At 38.6% G+C, this 13,998-nt stretch overlaps 1 protein-coding gene across 15 annotated transcripts in view; it reads left to right on the top strand.

The window, feature by feature from the left end:
* The window catches only part of LOC149280653 (alpha-adducin), a 69,091-nt gene that overhangs the window by 51,117 nt on the left and 3,976 nt on the right, over positions 1-13,998 (top strand). For 8 of the 15 annotated variants that reach the window (XM_089500244.1, XM_089500243.1, XM_089500248.1 and 5 more), the window contains 2 exons: positions 861-1,017; positions 3,187-3,276. In XM_089500244.1, coding sequence (XP_089356370.1) covers positions 861-1,017; positions 3,187-3,276 — 247 coding nt within the window. Of the gene's footprint in view, positions 1-860; positions 1,018-3,186; positions 3,277-8,372; positions 8,408-13,998 lie in introns of those variants that run through there. The other 7 variants (XM_089500254.1, XM_089500255.1, XM_089500256.1 and 4 more) reach the window with 3 other exon arrangements.

Consider the following 13,998-nt stretch of genomic DNA (forward strand, 5'->3'; position numbering starts at 1 on the left):
TTGCCTCTGTCTCTAGTTCTCTGGTTTGTGGCCTCCTAGTTTTATGTTATGTTACTGGTTTTTATTATGTTGTACTTTTACTACTGTAGATCACCCTGAAATCTTTTAGAGAGATGACAATCTAGACAATTGGTTAAGGTTGCCATTTATCCATGCTGCTGCTGAGTTTAGGAATGATACAAAGCTATATTTATATAGCATACTTAACATTTTGCTGAAGGCCTTGCTAACATTTCTCAAGGGGCAGTAATACCAAAGGGAAGTTCTAGTTGAGGTTGCCTAGGAGGAAAGTCATCACTCCAAATGTTTCCTTTCATAGAAAGTAATGATCGTGTTTTAATTTGGGTAACACTCTTGAGCAGTGGTCCCCAAACTGTGCCCTTTAAGAGATTTTGGACTTTAGCTCCCAGAAGCCTCAGCCATGTTGGCCAGTAGTCTGGGTGTTCTGGACAAATTTATTTTATACTTGTAGTTCAGACTCTTAGCATTCCAATTCTTGCTGTGGCCAAAATTATGCTTTTAAGTGTACTCAAATCCTGGGGCTGGTGCTACTTTTTAATGTGCTGGTTAAGAGTGAGATAGCTTGAAAAAAAGTGTGATGCTTTTTTCAAAATGTTTATAATATTTAAAGACCTCCTTTTATGCATTTAATTTATTAAAAGTTACCCTTATGGAATCAGTGACATCTGTGCTAGCAGGCCCAGACTGTAAAATGGGTAGTCTCATATTTTCTAAACTTAATGAAAACATTAGTGTTATGTTTTGATCAGATTTAAATATTTTTCCATTACTTTAACACCATCATATTGTTAGTGCTCTGTATCTTAATTGGTGAAAGACTTATCTTTTCTTCCTATTAGGGAGAGCTAGTGACAGCATCAAAGGCAATAATTGAGAAGGAGTACCAGCCACGGGTCATAGTGAGTACTACAGGACCAAACCCCTTCAACAAGCTCACAGACAAAGAACTGGAAGAATATCGCAGAGAGGTAGAAAGGAAACAGAGACAAACAGAAGGTTGGTATCAACTGTACTAACTTTATCATCTGCCTATGAAGTGAGGTTAGTGAACATATGTGCTAAGTGTGTGTGCTTTCCTTTTGCAGACTTCTGTGAGCTGATATCATCATACCTCTGTGATTCTACTCTGTCATTCATTGAATCTGCACCTTATGCAGAGTATTGCTGTGGTTAGAGAACCAGGTTTAGCAGAAGTGTACATTTTTGACAAACGTTCACATTTTTATTGGACAGAACATTGTAGTTCCTTTGGGGAATGGCAAAAGGTAGATTTGATTAGTTTCAGAGCATGTCTGTAGGGCTGCTTTTCTCTGCTGGAGACAAAGTGGTAGTATAGATAATGTAAGCATTTCTTCCATTGGCTAGAGAGAGAATCTGATAGATTATTCTTGCTGTGAACATAAATGTTGTGAAGACTTGCTTTAAAACTAAACAATGTGAGACTTAAGTTTAATATTTCTGTGGGTACCACTGAATAGGGAGGCATTGTTGCATTCTTTTCATATGCTGGTGATGTTTGTAAAGCAGTAAACTGTAAAAGATGATTTAAAAACTTGAACTGGAGTCCCATACTGTTGGTGATGTTTGTAAAGCAGTAGACTATAAAAGATGATTTAAAATGAAGTTCCACTGATATTTTACATATTTGAAAGTATAGAGATGCAACAAGGGCATGGAAGGGGAATATCCCACTGAGCCTAGTTACTACCAGTGTTGTTGTTTTTTAAGTATTCAACTTATAATGTTAAATCAAGTGAGTTTTGAAACCATGTGAAATGATTATTTTTTTCAGAAAAACACAAGTGCTTGAAAACTTCAGGTTAGAAAGCAAAGTGCCATAGACTTGTCCCCCCACATTTGTGGGATTTGACTTTCGCGGATTTGATTATTCACAGATTTTATTAATATGTTTGCTGTAGGAATATCTAGGTCCTCCAGTGCAACTCTATGGTCAACTTTAACCAAACGTTACACTGAAGAACCTAAAGATTCCTAGAGAGAATACTCCACTAGGCATTTGTAGCTCCTCCAGTGCAAACCTATGGTCAGTGTTTGGCAGATGTTACCACAGAGTTGCACTGGAGGACCCAGAGATTCCTAGAGAGGTGTTCTCTCAGGTAAAAACATAGTGTTCTTTGTTACAGTTCGTCCTCGCCTTACGCGGGGGATCCGTTCCGTATCCCGCCGCGCAAGGCGAATTCCGCCTATGCTCGAGCCCCATTGGAAACAATGGGGCTCGTGCACGGTGGCGCGGCGGCACGGGGGCGCAACGGGCACGCGCGCCCATTCAATTGAATGGGACGCTCCGCCCCACGCGCGCCCCGCAGCTTGAGCGCGTATGCTCAAGGCTGCGTATGGTGCGCCCGCGTATGGCGCGGGTGCGCTGTATTTGCAGTTTTTCCACCAACACAGGGATCCTGTGCCCCTAACCTCAGCGAATGTGGAAGGACGAGTGTACTTTAAAGTAATTAGGACACAATTTCTTCAGTCAAAAATAGTAAATATTGTCAAACAACTAGAAGAGCAGCAACAGCATTTAAAGGCTTTCTTATTCTTCTGTATTGTTTGCATCTCTTAGTTTTGTTTAACTTTGCTGTCTTTATATTGTTACCATTTACATTTTTGTTACTGCTGATGCAGATAAAAGTAAACATAGTCCTGCAAGGAAAAATGCTCTTTACCCCCATCTGATAGTTCTTAACTGAGTGGTTGGGACAGAAAGAGGATGGAAATCTCTGTGTGTATCCCCATTTTGTCCAGTTGTATACAACTCCTTGCAAATAGAGATGGCCTGGGACAAAAATAATTTCTGCAGAACATGCAGTGTCAAGAAGACTCAGTCCTCACTCCACATTAAGTATGAAGGCAGTGAAAATGCTCTAATTTGCCCTCTGTGACATAATAACATAGAGAAAGTTAGTTAGATACACCCTATTTCATTTGACACAGAGCACTATAATGATATGTATTACAAGGGTGAGGTCTCAGTCTTTATTTAGTAGTGCTTGCACTTTTACTTATTTTAACCATCTAAACATAGTTCTTCTTTAGTAAAAATAAAGATAATTCATGCATGTCACTTGATTTTTCCCCATACCATATTTAATATAAAGGAGTGAGATGATCATCTTTTTAAGTTATCTGTTCTGATATATTTTGTAAAAGATTCAGAAGATGCCAGACAGCAGAGAGAAAGTCCTCCAGACCATACTGTTGCTTGTACTCCACCCAGCACTCCAGTTAAGCCAGAGGAAGGTATGTCCCCAGGGTTAAAAGAGTCTATGGAAGCTGCACCTATGTTTTTTGTGTTTCATTTAATGCTCTCTTTGGAGGAAAGATTGTTATGTGTTTTTCTCTGTAGAGTCTTGTAGCTAAATGCATTAGTGGTTGTGTTCACAATAATAAAGAAATGTGCATTGAGAACAAAGAAATTACCTTGTTGAGTCGGACCAAGATCTTTCTTGCCCAGCATTCTCTTTCTAGCAACATGCTAGTGTCTAGAACACTAAACAGAACACAGAGATGAAAAACATCTTTTCCTGTTTTTCCAAGGCACCTGGTAATTGACATTTGTGTATTTGGAGCATCTGTTTAACTTGCATAGCTTATCAGTAGCTAACTTCCATTAATCCTTTTAGAAAATTGCCTAAACTGAAGGGAAGTGTTACATTTCGATTTATCTGTGATGCTTAACTTACCTATAATTTTAAATGGTTATTATTTGTTCTTGTACCATGAAAGGATTTTTTTTTCCTCTCCAGTAAAAGTTTGTCAGCCTCCATTGTCTTTACCCTTTAATTTTCAATTCCAAAAAGTCGCCAGTGTTGTATCCTTTTTTCTTAGGGAACACTCTTACAGTCTTTGTAATCAAAATGATTACACTTCGATCATTTCAGATCATTTGTTAACCTGATTGCCTTTCTTCATGATTGAAAAGCACCGAAATGAGTTCATTTGAACTTTTTACTATAACTGCAAGATGTCTTCTTGGGAAATCCCAGTAGAAACCATATCAGAATGATTCCATAAATCCACTGCCTAGTCACCCATGGTGACAGTCCCTCCTATCTGTGGAAAGTACTTTATCTCTCCCAACATGGACAGCCCCAAGAAAGCTTTGCCTTCTGTGAAAATCTAACTTGACAAAGGGAAACCACAGTAGAGACAAATCTATTGGCAGAGAAAATGTGTTTGGTCAGAATACTTTTGGACAGTTATGAATGCGTAACAATCATACTTATGGAGTCATGCAGTGAATTCCAGCCCAACCTCCTCATGCCCACTTATGAGCAAGCAGCCACTGAGGATCTGTTCCTGTTGCTCAGGAAGCATCTGACTGACTTTCTCACCCCTTCCCATGAGTGATTTGTTGCCACTGGCAGAAGTGGGGTCCCTGATATAATTCCCCCTAGTGCCAGAGATCACTTGTGCAAGGGTGAGACCATCAGTCAGATGCTTACAGGGCAACAGGAGAATGGATCCTTGTTGATCGCAGTGGTTGCTTCCTGATAAGTGGAGGCTGAGGAACTTTCACAGGGCTAAACTAGGGCTAAATAGGGATTGTGAATACCACAATATGTAGCTCCATAACTCCCTGACAGGACTTTGGCCTGTGTTTCAGGTTTTTTCCTTCAGTCTGGTGCAAAGGTAAAAGTAGTTGAAGGCCACAGCCTTTCCTTTTGTATACATACTTCTTTGTTCCGCCTCACCTGTTTGGGGATTGGTTGTTCCCCTTTTTTCTCCAACCTATCCCTTCTTTTCTGCAAGTTCTACTGTGCTAACCTCTGGTAGCACTCTGCATGTTTTTCTGCATGAAAAGTAAAGTTCTCAAGGGAAGGCCCAAAGTACAGCCTAGAAGCTGGGATGTTTCACTTTTAGGAAATCAGCCGAGCAAAAGGAGGCAAACAAATGCTGGAAGAATTGCTTGCCAAATCTCTGAGGAGATTTGTTTAATGCGTTATGTCCTGCCAGTCCAGTCCCTTCTATACTGACACAGGCCATCCTGAGCTGCTGCCTCTCTGAACCAAATCTACATGACAGCAAGAAGCAAAATGAGCAAATGAAGAGCTGCCCAGCTTTTGGTTTCCTAATTGATTAAGAAGTTTGTTACTGCAGAATGAATGGATTTGTATTTTAAGCCTTTGATACAATGGACTATACACAGTGCTGGTCTTTGTAGGTGAGAGTGGAATTCTTTCTGCTCACTACAGTCATAATTTTGGACAGAGTGATCAGTTGCAGATCATTGGTGAGAAATCTAGCTCATAGTACACTTCATTCTTGTTGCAGAGCTTTCTTTTTGGTGTATGTTTCTAGTCTTTTCCCATACATGACAACAGATATAATCTGTAAAGTTGCTGGTGGGATAAAATACCTTCATAGCCTTCTTCCAGTTTTATTGGTGCAAGTGCTACTAAACTCTGGGACTTTCTCCTGAATAAGCAAACACAGAATCATACTTTATTATGTGTATTAACTAAATGGAGAGGGAGAAGAGGTCATGTGAGAAGCCAGCTGAATGACCTAATTAACAAAGCCACAATAAAGATGTACCAGAGGGGGTATCTCAATTGTCCAAATTATGATAGATAGTTGCTAAACTACAACTGCTGTCATCCCAAATTCTTCTTCTTAGTCTCTGTGATTCACACATATGGGGTCAACTCTGTGCCTGCATAGAAATCCTGGAAACTTCCAGAGTTTGGCAGTAACCCTGCTCGCTCAGCAGCACAGATATATTCTGTGCACTCTCACTCATTCCCGGTTCGTTTTCCTCAACTGTTGCAGTAAGGTTGCATGGAAACTTCATCTAGAGTTTTGTTGATTGTTCTTCATTCTTTGGCTTTTGTTCCATCTTCTCTTGTTTCCATTTTGCCTCCTGTGCTTCTTTGGTCTTATGACCACAAAGGGCCTCTTCAAGAAGTACTTAGATTGTGGGGTGAAGATCCCACATATGAATGGCCACGCTCAGTGCTTCCTCTGCTTAGGCAAGGAACATATGACAGACTTATGCCCATACGAAAGGTAAAACGGTAAAGCTTTCTCCTTTGACAGGAAACCCTTAGGTCTCTCCTAAGTCGTGTCTGACTGTAGGGGGTGGTGCTCATCTCCGTTACTAAGCCAAAGAGCCAGTGTTGCTGAAGACGACTTCTATGGTCATGTGGCTAGCCTGACTAAACACAACACTGTTCCCTTCCCACCAAAGTGGTATCTATTTATCTACTTGCACTTTTACATGTTTTCAAACTGCTAGGTTGGCAGAAGCTGGGGACTATTGACAGGAGCTCACGCTACAGTATGTGATTTTGCAGTTATCAGATTCAGCTCCTTAACTGCTGAGCAGGCTAGAAATAGGGCTTGGCTAGAAATAGGGCTTCTTGTTTTAGCACAATGCACAACAAGCTGCTGCACATAGCCTTTGTTGCTGTCTGCTCCCATCCTCCCACCAGCCATCGACCAGTTGTTTATCCCATATTGGCTATCTAATCAAGCCATACCAGTGACCACCCTGGTTTCAGCATCAGAAAAAAATTGATAGACGCTTTGATCCAAACAAATATGTTCGCTACAACTTTGGTTCTACCATTCCCCCATGTATTTTGTATTTAGGCAACAACAGTCGGTAAATGTTTTCCTTAGGAGGTTAACGCACACTTTACTTATCCTAAATCAATCAGCATTCCTCAGAGCTCTGCTGAGCAGCAACATGTTGCAGCTATCTGCCCTTGGGTCCCATTACAGATTGGATGCCTGTCCCTAATCTGATATAGCCTTTGGAAAGACAGTCCTGTCTTCAGTCCTGGCATGACTCCCACCATTCATAGTAAGCTTTGTACTCTCAAATATATGTGAGTCACAGAGACCATGAAGAAGAGCAGGTTGTTTACCTGCAACTGGTTCTTTGAGTGGTCATCTGTAAACTCATACAACCCCACCCTCTTCCCTGCTCTCATGCCATTCCTATCAAGGCTTCCCCCTCCAGTGGACTTGGAGCTGGGAATTGGCAAGAATACACAGGCTGTATATGTGCTGCTGAGATGGCAGGGTTATCACCGAAACACAGCTCTCAAGTTTCTGGGGAATCTCCATGCAGGCGGAAAGTGACCCTGTATGTGTAAGTTCACAGAAGATTACATGAAGAACCACAGTTACAGATAATCGGCCTCTTCTTACTGGCCATGTTGGCTTAGGTTGGCAGGAGAATGAAGTTTAACATCTAGAGGAGCCCCTGTTCTACGCCCCTGCTATACATTTCTAAGGAACAGGATTACCTGGTTCTGCAAAAGATAGTGATTGAATAAACAACATTATTCTTTGCAGCTGTAGATATATATTTTTATGCTTGAATACCCTGAGACCTGAGCATTATTTCAAAGTTTTATCCAGGGTAAAAAAGGTGAGAAAGGCTGATTTAGACAGCAACATTATTGAACTACCATAACAACCAGCGACATTCTGATAACTCCCTTCCCCAACATACACCTTTCCCCCGTTACTTTAGTCTTCTATTGGCAGAAATGTTTGTTGTGTAAGGTTTGAACCTCGCAACTGGGTACTAAGAAGTAATGATTGACTGCCAGTCAAAGACATCAGGATATCGTTGACGTTACATTTTTATTTTATCTTTTTGTCCCAGTATGCATTACTCTGTGATCTTATCTAAAATGTATCTGCTGTTATTATGCCCAGGTAGCCAGTCTGAGGAAGGTCATCTTTGTGATTACATGACATTATATTGAGTTATTCAGAATCATATTTTGGCAGTTGTTCTGAAATTTGATTGTATTTACTCATACACAGTCAAACCTCACAGCATTCCAGATTCACTGATCTTGATACGAACAGGGTTGCTTACTCCACCCCCTACGAAGGACAGTTGGGTTCCTAGAGAGGCAGGACTTCACAAAGCTCATTTGTTTAAATTATTAGGGAAAAATGTTTTTCCAAGTGGCAGAAATTTCATGAATTCTGCTTGGTGATTGCACATTTCTTAAGCATTATTGTAACTGGATTACACCTTTGGTTTTCTCTTTCTGTTTTAATTTAGATTAAGATTTGTTTCTCCTAAATTCTCTGCTTAATGAGAGCAAGGCCAGAGACATCTTTTAATCACATATCAATGAACTGGTATAAATAAGCATATAAACAGGTGTAATCTAAGATGTGTTCTGTGTTTTCTTTTTACCCTGAGATTTATCACTTGTCCGTTACAAAGTTGTCTGTTCATACCACCTCATGCTGTATTCTATAAGAATGGTACTGCCCATTCTTTTAATATAACATAATGGCTGTGATGGATGCATAGATTCTCTACTTGTGCTTTTTTCTTCTTGTGGCTGCGTTACAAACAGGAGGTGGATATGCTAAAGAGTACCTGTTGCCATAGTAAGTATCATCCCATTCCTGTTCCTGCTGCTTTCCCTGACTTGTCTGTGCTTCCTTCATTCTCTTGCATCTTTTGTGATGTTTTCTCCTTTTGTCAGGCATTTACACAGTCTTGAGTATGCTTAACTATTTCAGTTGCTTTAGAAGAACAGATCAAAATAACAATTAAAACTACAGTATGTACTTTAAGAATATGTGTCTATATTACTAGGAATATCTCCCAGTGTTCATAGGAAGGAATAGATCTCCCCTTCTGAGGTCCTCAGCAATAAGCCTCAGACAGGAAGATCTGATACCACATTTCCCTCCCACCTTGGCTACAGATCCAAACTCTGACCACCAAGAGATTGGCAAAAAGAGGTATTTTATGGGGTTTGGGGGAGGTATGGCAGTGAAAAAGAGCTCTTGAATTTGATGGATAAAGAGGCCTGCCAGCCTTTAGACACACTCCCAACACAGAATGAAATTTAGATGTGTCTCTGAGGGAGAGTAGTGGGGGTAGTATTAGTAGTAGTATTGCAGCAGTATGGGTGGATCTTTGGTTTTTAAAAAAGGAACAAGCCCATGAAAGCAGTTTGATGCATGTAGCCTGTGGGGGTCAGAAGAACCCCAAAGTGATATTCTAAGGTCTCTCCCTTATATTCATGGCCTTGTCTTCATACTGAATAAATAGACATCTAAAATCAGACAAAAGTGAAGCAGACACGCACATACAATATATCTCTTTTGGAAGGAAAGGTTTCATGTCCTTCCCTATAGTGAAACTGATGACAGCCACATAAGAAGAGGGGCTTAATAGTGCCATTTTTTATCGAGGCCAGTGTACTTGGGAGATTTATTTCTCTGTAGCATTTATTTTGCAAGATCTGTTTAAATTTCTGATGATGAAAAAAAATGTGTCACATAAAATGCTGTCCACATATATTAGAAAATATAAAGCTTTATTTTTGTATTAACTACTGAAGCAGCAAAACCCAGAAAAGTAGTTTAACATTTAAAGGACATTGTGAATTATTTTGAACAAAACTAATTGCAGCTTATAACTTCCCAAATGGCTTTATCCTTTGACTCTGCTTGTAAATTATTTTAACCCAGTTTAAAAGTCTAACATTTTGGTTTGCTAAGTTTGAAGTGATTATCTCTGACCTAACAATTTTTTCAAATGTTGAGCTTCTGATGCACCAGATATGGAATTATTAATTATAAGATAAAAAGCTAAGATGATAAGTGTGTATGGGAGGAAAAACCCAACTCAAATTACAGTTTACTGTACTAAGCATTCAGTGCAGCATTAGTGGCCGAAACTCATTGCCCAGGGACACCAATTTAATCAAAACCTACAATCGTGTTTACATTAAAACTATGAAACCTCAGAAATAAAATGATATCTATACTGTTGCAACTTTTCTTGTCGTTTGCATATTTCCAGTGTCAAGTCCTTCTTTTTGTAACATGTTTGAGTGAAGGAGTGAGTATTACAGACCCTCAAATAATAAACAGCACCAGAGAGAGGGGGGTTAGACTTGACTAAACCCTCTCCTGTGGTTTGTTGCCTTTTTTTAATGCCTGAGATGCTCTTCAAATATGTATTCTTACCCTTCCCTGTGAGATTTAAATAGAGCTAGATATATTGGCATATTATTTCGGCCTTTCCCCCCAAGAATTGCTTTGTACCAAGCAACAAAAATATAATGTGATACTTTACTGGCATGGCCCTTTTTTAAAAAAAAATTTTTTTTTGGTTTTCCTCATCCATTGTGGAACTTTAACAAATATCTGAAATAAGGGTATCTTTTCCCAGTGTGAGAGGTAATTTTTGTATTCTGAAAAGCTAGGGACAACAGAAATGTGAATCTTCTATGCAACCATGTTTCCTCTCCTTCCATTGCAGTGCCTTAGTTGAAGAGCCAGCCTGTGCTTAGATCTGTGTACTCCAGGCTGCTGTTTAGGAAAACATTGTAGCATCTTTGAAGTTAGCAGCTGTACTGAATGGAAAGCAGAAGCAGGAAGATCTCACATCTCTGCTTTTGCTGTCTCTTTGTAATATTTGAAGAAACTTTGAGGAACAGTTCTGCATAACTTGGAATCAGTAATAAGAACTAATTTGTTCAAATCAATTACATTATGAATTGAGTTAGAAATGTTCTGTCCATGAAAGAAGGCAACCTAATTAATTCAGTGTGAACATTAATTGCTGGTGTTTTCAGCCTTAATATTTCTGCAGAATTAAGTTATTATGCCAACAAATTTTGCGTTCTCCAGTTCCAGAGCAACAGGCTGATCTCTTTTTAGTCTCTCTGTTTTGGGGAACTAACCAAGTTCAGATTGCAGGTAGCAAGAGTGGCTTTGAAGAGATGTTTTCTCATCCAGATATCCCTTATGTGTTCCACCCTGGACACTGCATAGTAGTACTTCATTTGTCCTAAGAAATTGAAATTTGAAGCTCTTAACCCTGAGATGTTTACCAGCATACACGTGGGAATAAATAAATAAAGTGGGTAGAATAAGGAAATTAGAGACTGATGAGTTGGTACAGTAGGTGGGAAATGTGGTTTTCAAAAATTTATGCAATTCTTTTTTTCCCCCTCCAGAACTCAAGGTGGGGGGTAGGCAAGAGCGAGGGGAGTAATTCATAGAACTTTTAATCTTTATTCTGTTAGGGCTGTAAGGGCCCAAAACAGATGTGCCAAATAAAGTGGAGTCCTTTCGCTATGGGGGCATGGCATTTAGATGATGCATGTGGCATGAGGCCACATTAAGATGGCAAAAGATGGCCCTTTTAGGAGTGGATTTAATCTGCTCCTGCTGGCTTCCTGTTTCAGGAGTGGGTCATGTGGTCACCAAAGTCCCAGCCAAATAGGGACTAGAGTAGCCAGAGGCTGCTCCTTCTGGACTGTCTGCTTCAGCCCTATGTCACGTACATGACAATTTAAAATTAACTTATTTGTTTAAAATATCCACTATTCAAGAGAAATGTTAGAAAATTATTTTTTAAAATTTTCTTTATTGTATTTAATAAGAAGATATACACAAGGAAAAACACAAACAGCACAAACATACATATAACATAAAAGATGTTCAAATACATCCAGACAGATTAAAATGGCTTCCAAAATCCATAGCAGTCACTATTTGAAATTTTTTGATAAGTTCATTGTAGCGATCTCCTCATTTCAAACTGAAAAGAAAAGAAAAAGTGGAAAAAAGCACTGATGTGCTTATTTTCATCTCTGAATTTGCAGTTATATAATAAGTTATATAATTGCAAAAACGGAGACTAATTTTTTTTCTATTACGTCCCTAACTTATTCAATGCACTATATTCCCTTATTTTCCTATCTGTATATAGTATAGTGCAAAGCAAGAAAAAGAAAAGAAAAGAAAATAGATAGATACACAATGTTTTAACAACAGTATAATCCAATGGTGATGAACCTATGGCATGCGTGCCAGAGGTGGCACTCAGGGCCCTCTCTGTGGGCACACATGCTGTCACCCTAGCACAGAGTGTGCCAGAGTTTCTTACTAGAAAGCCAGAGGGACGTGGCACTTGGCAATAAATAAATGAGGTCTGGGTTGCAGTTTGAGCACTCAGTCTGTAAAAGGTTCACCATCACTGGTATAATCTATTAACCTTTTCTAATATCTGTATAAATCTCAAATTTTGCATATAGTTCTGATATCTGTGAAATTTATCATTATTTTCAAGTCCGACCATCCATTTATCAAGCTATTAAATAATATTATTCTGATTTTAATTCACAAAAAAAATTTCCAGATATATCTGCACCGGATGCCAATCCTCTTTAAATTTGTTTAATGAGCCAGATTTGATTTATCATTTCCCATTAGATCATATACTTTCCACATCCAATCTAGGATATCCAGTTATCTCCTCATCTTTCCACTTTCTCACATATATAAGCCTGGCAGTGGAAATCAAGTAAAACAAAATTATCCCATTTTTTTTTCTTATTCCTTACTAATTATACCAAGCAAAAATATCTTAGGGTTTTTTAGTAATTTTATTTGTAAGATCTCTGATATGACTACCTGTATTTTCCTACAGAATTGTTTAGCCTTAGAGCAACTCCACCACATATGTATCATAGTACCCTTCTCCTTTCCACACTTCCAACATCTATTATTTGTGTTGTTATACATGTGAGGTAACATGCTGGGTGTCAGGTACCACCTGAATTGCATATTAAAGTATTGTTCTTTCAAGTCTGTGGAAAGCGTCTGTTTGAGTCTTTTCTGCCAATTTTCCTCCCATTCCTCTAATAGGATGTTTTCTCCACAATCTTTGGCCCACTTTATCATACACTCTTTAATTGTCTCTGACTCAGTATCCAGTTTAAGTAGTTCTTTATATAATTTAGCAATAATCCTGTCCTCATTTCCCAGTAATATCTTTTCCAAATCTGGTTCTGGTTCTGGACCGGCTAAACCTTCTAACCTCTATTCTTAATTTTTCAGAAAGCTGTCTATAGATATACCATTGGTATCTAACTCCTTGTTCTTTCCATTGTTCAGGGGATTTCATAACAAGATCTCCCTGTTCATTGTCTGTTAGTATTTCTTTATATGTGACCCATCTTCCTTTCACTATCTCTTCCCTTGGGTAGAAAGCCTCGTTAGTAGAGACCCATAGTGGGATCTTCCTATTTATATAATGTTTTTATTTCTGCCAAATTATAAAAAAGATTCTTCTCACATAATGGTTCAGAAAATCTTTGTTGGCGTTTACTTTATTGTAAAACATATATGCATGCCAACCAAAACAATTGTCCACTCTCTAACTGTAAGAGTCTTCTATTTTTTAAGGAGATCCACTCTCTGAGCCATTGTAAACAAGCTGCATGAAAGTAAATTTTTAAAGATGGTAAACCCAGACCTCCCCTCTCTGTATTGTCTCTTAAGGATTTAAATCTAATTCTAGGTTTTTTCCCTGCCCAGATAAATTTTTGTAAATCCTTCTGCCAAACTAAAAATGGTTTATCATTAATCAGAATGGGTATAGTCTGAAAAATAATAATTTAGGCACTACATTCATTCTAACTACTGCAATCCTACCCAGAAGAGATAGATTATTTTTGCCCCATCGGTTGAGATCTTGTTTGATATAACCCCATACTTTGTTATAATTATTTTTAAAAAGTTCTCAGTTTTTAGATGTAAATTTGATCCCCAAATATTTAATCTTCTTTTCTACCTTGAAACCAGTTATGTCTTGCAAACTCTGCAATCTTTTTTTTTTTTTTTTTTGGCGGGGGGGGGGGTAGATTCATTGGTAGGATTTTTGATTTTTCCCTGTTGATCCAAACTTTCTAATGGATCAGTTAAGCACATTGCCACATCGTCTGCATATAATTTAAGTTTGTACTCTTGTTTGATTTTCAAGCCTTTAATCGCCTTGTCCTCTCTAATGTTAGTACTTAAAATTTCTAGAGTTGCGATGAATAGTAAGGGTGAGAGTGGACACCCCTGTTGAGTTCCTCTCGTTACTGACAAGTCCTTCATTTTTTCTCCATTAATAATTAGTCTCGCTGTTTGTTTTCTATAAATTGCATCTATCCAATTTATGAAATT

This window comes from Sceloporus occidentalis, unplaced genomic scaffold (assembly GCF_023333645.1).
Source record: "Sceloporus occidentalis isolate IW3139 unplaced genomic scaffold, rSceOcc1.0.p SCAF_150, whole genome shotgun sequence".
NCBI lineage: Eukaryota > Metazoa > Chordata > Lepidosauria > Squamata > Phrynosomatidae > Sceloporus > Sceloporus occidentalis.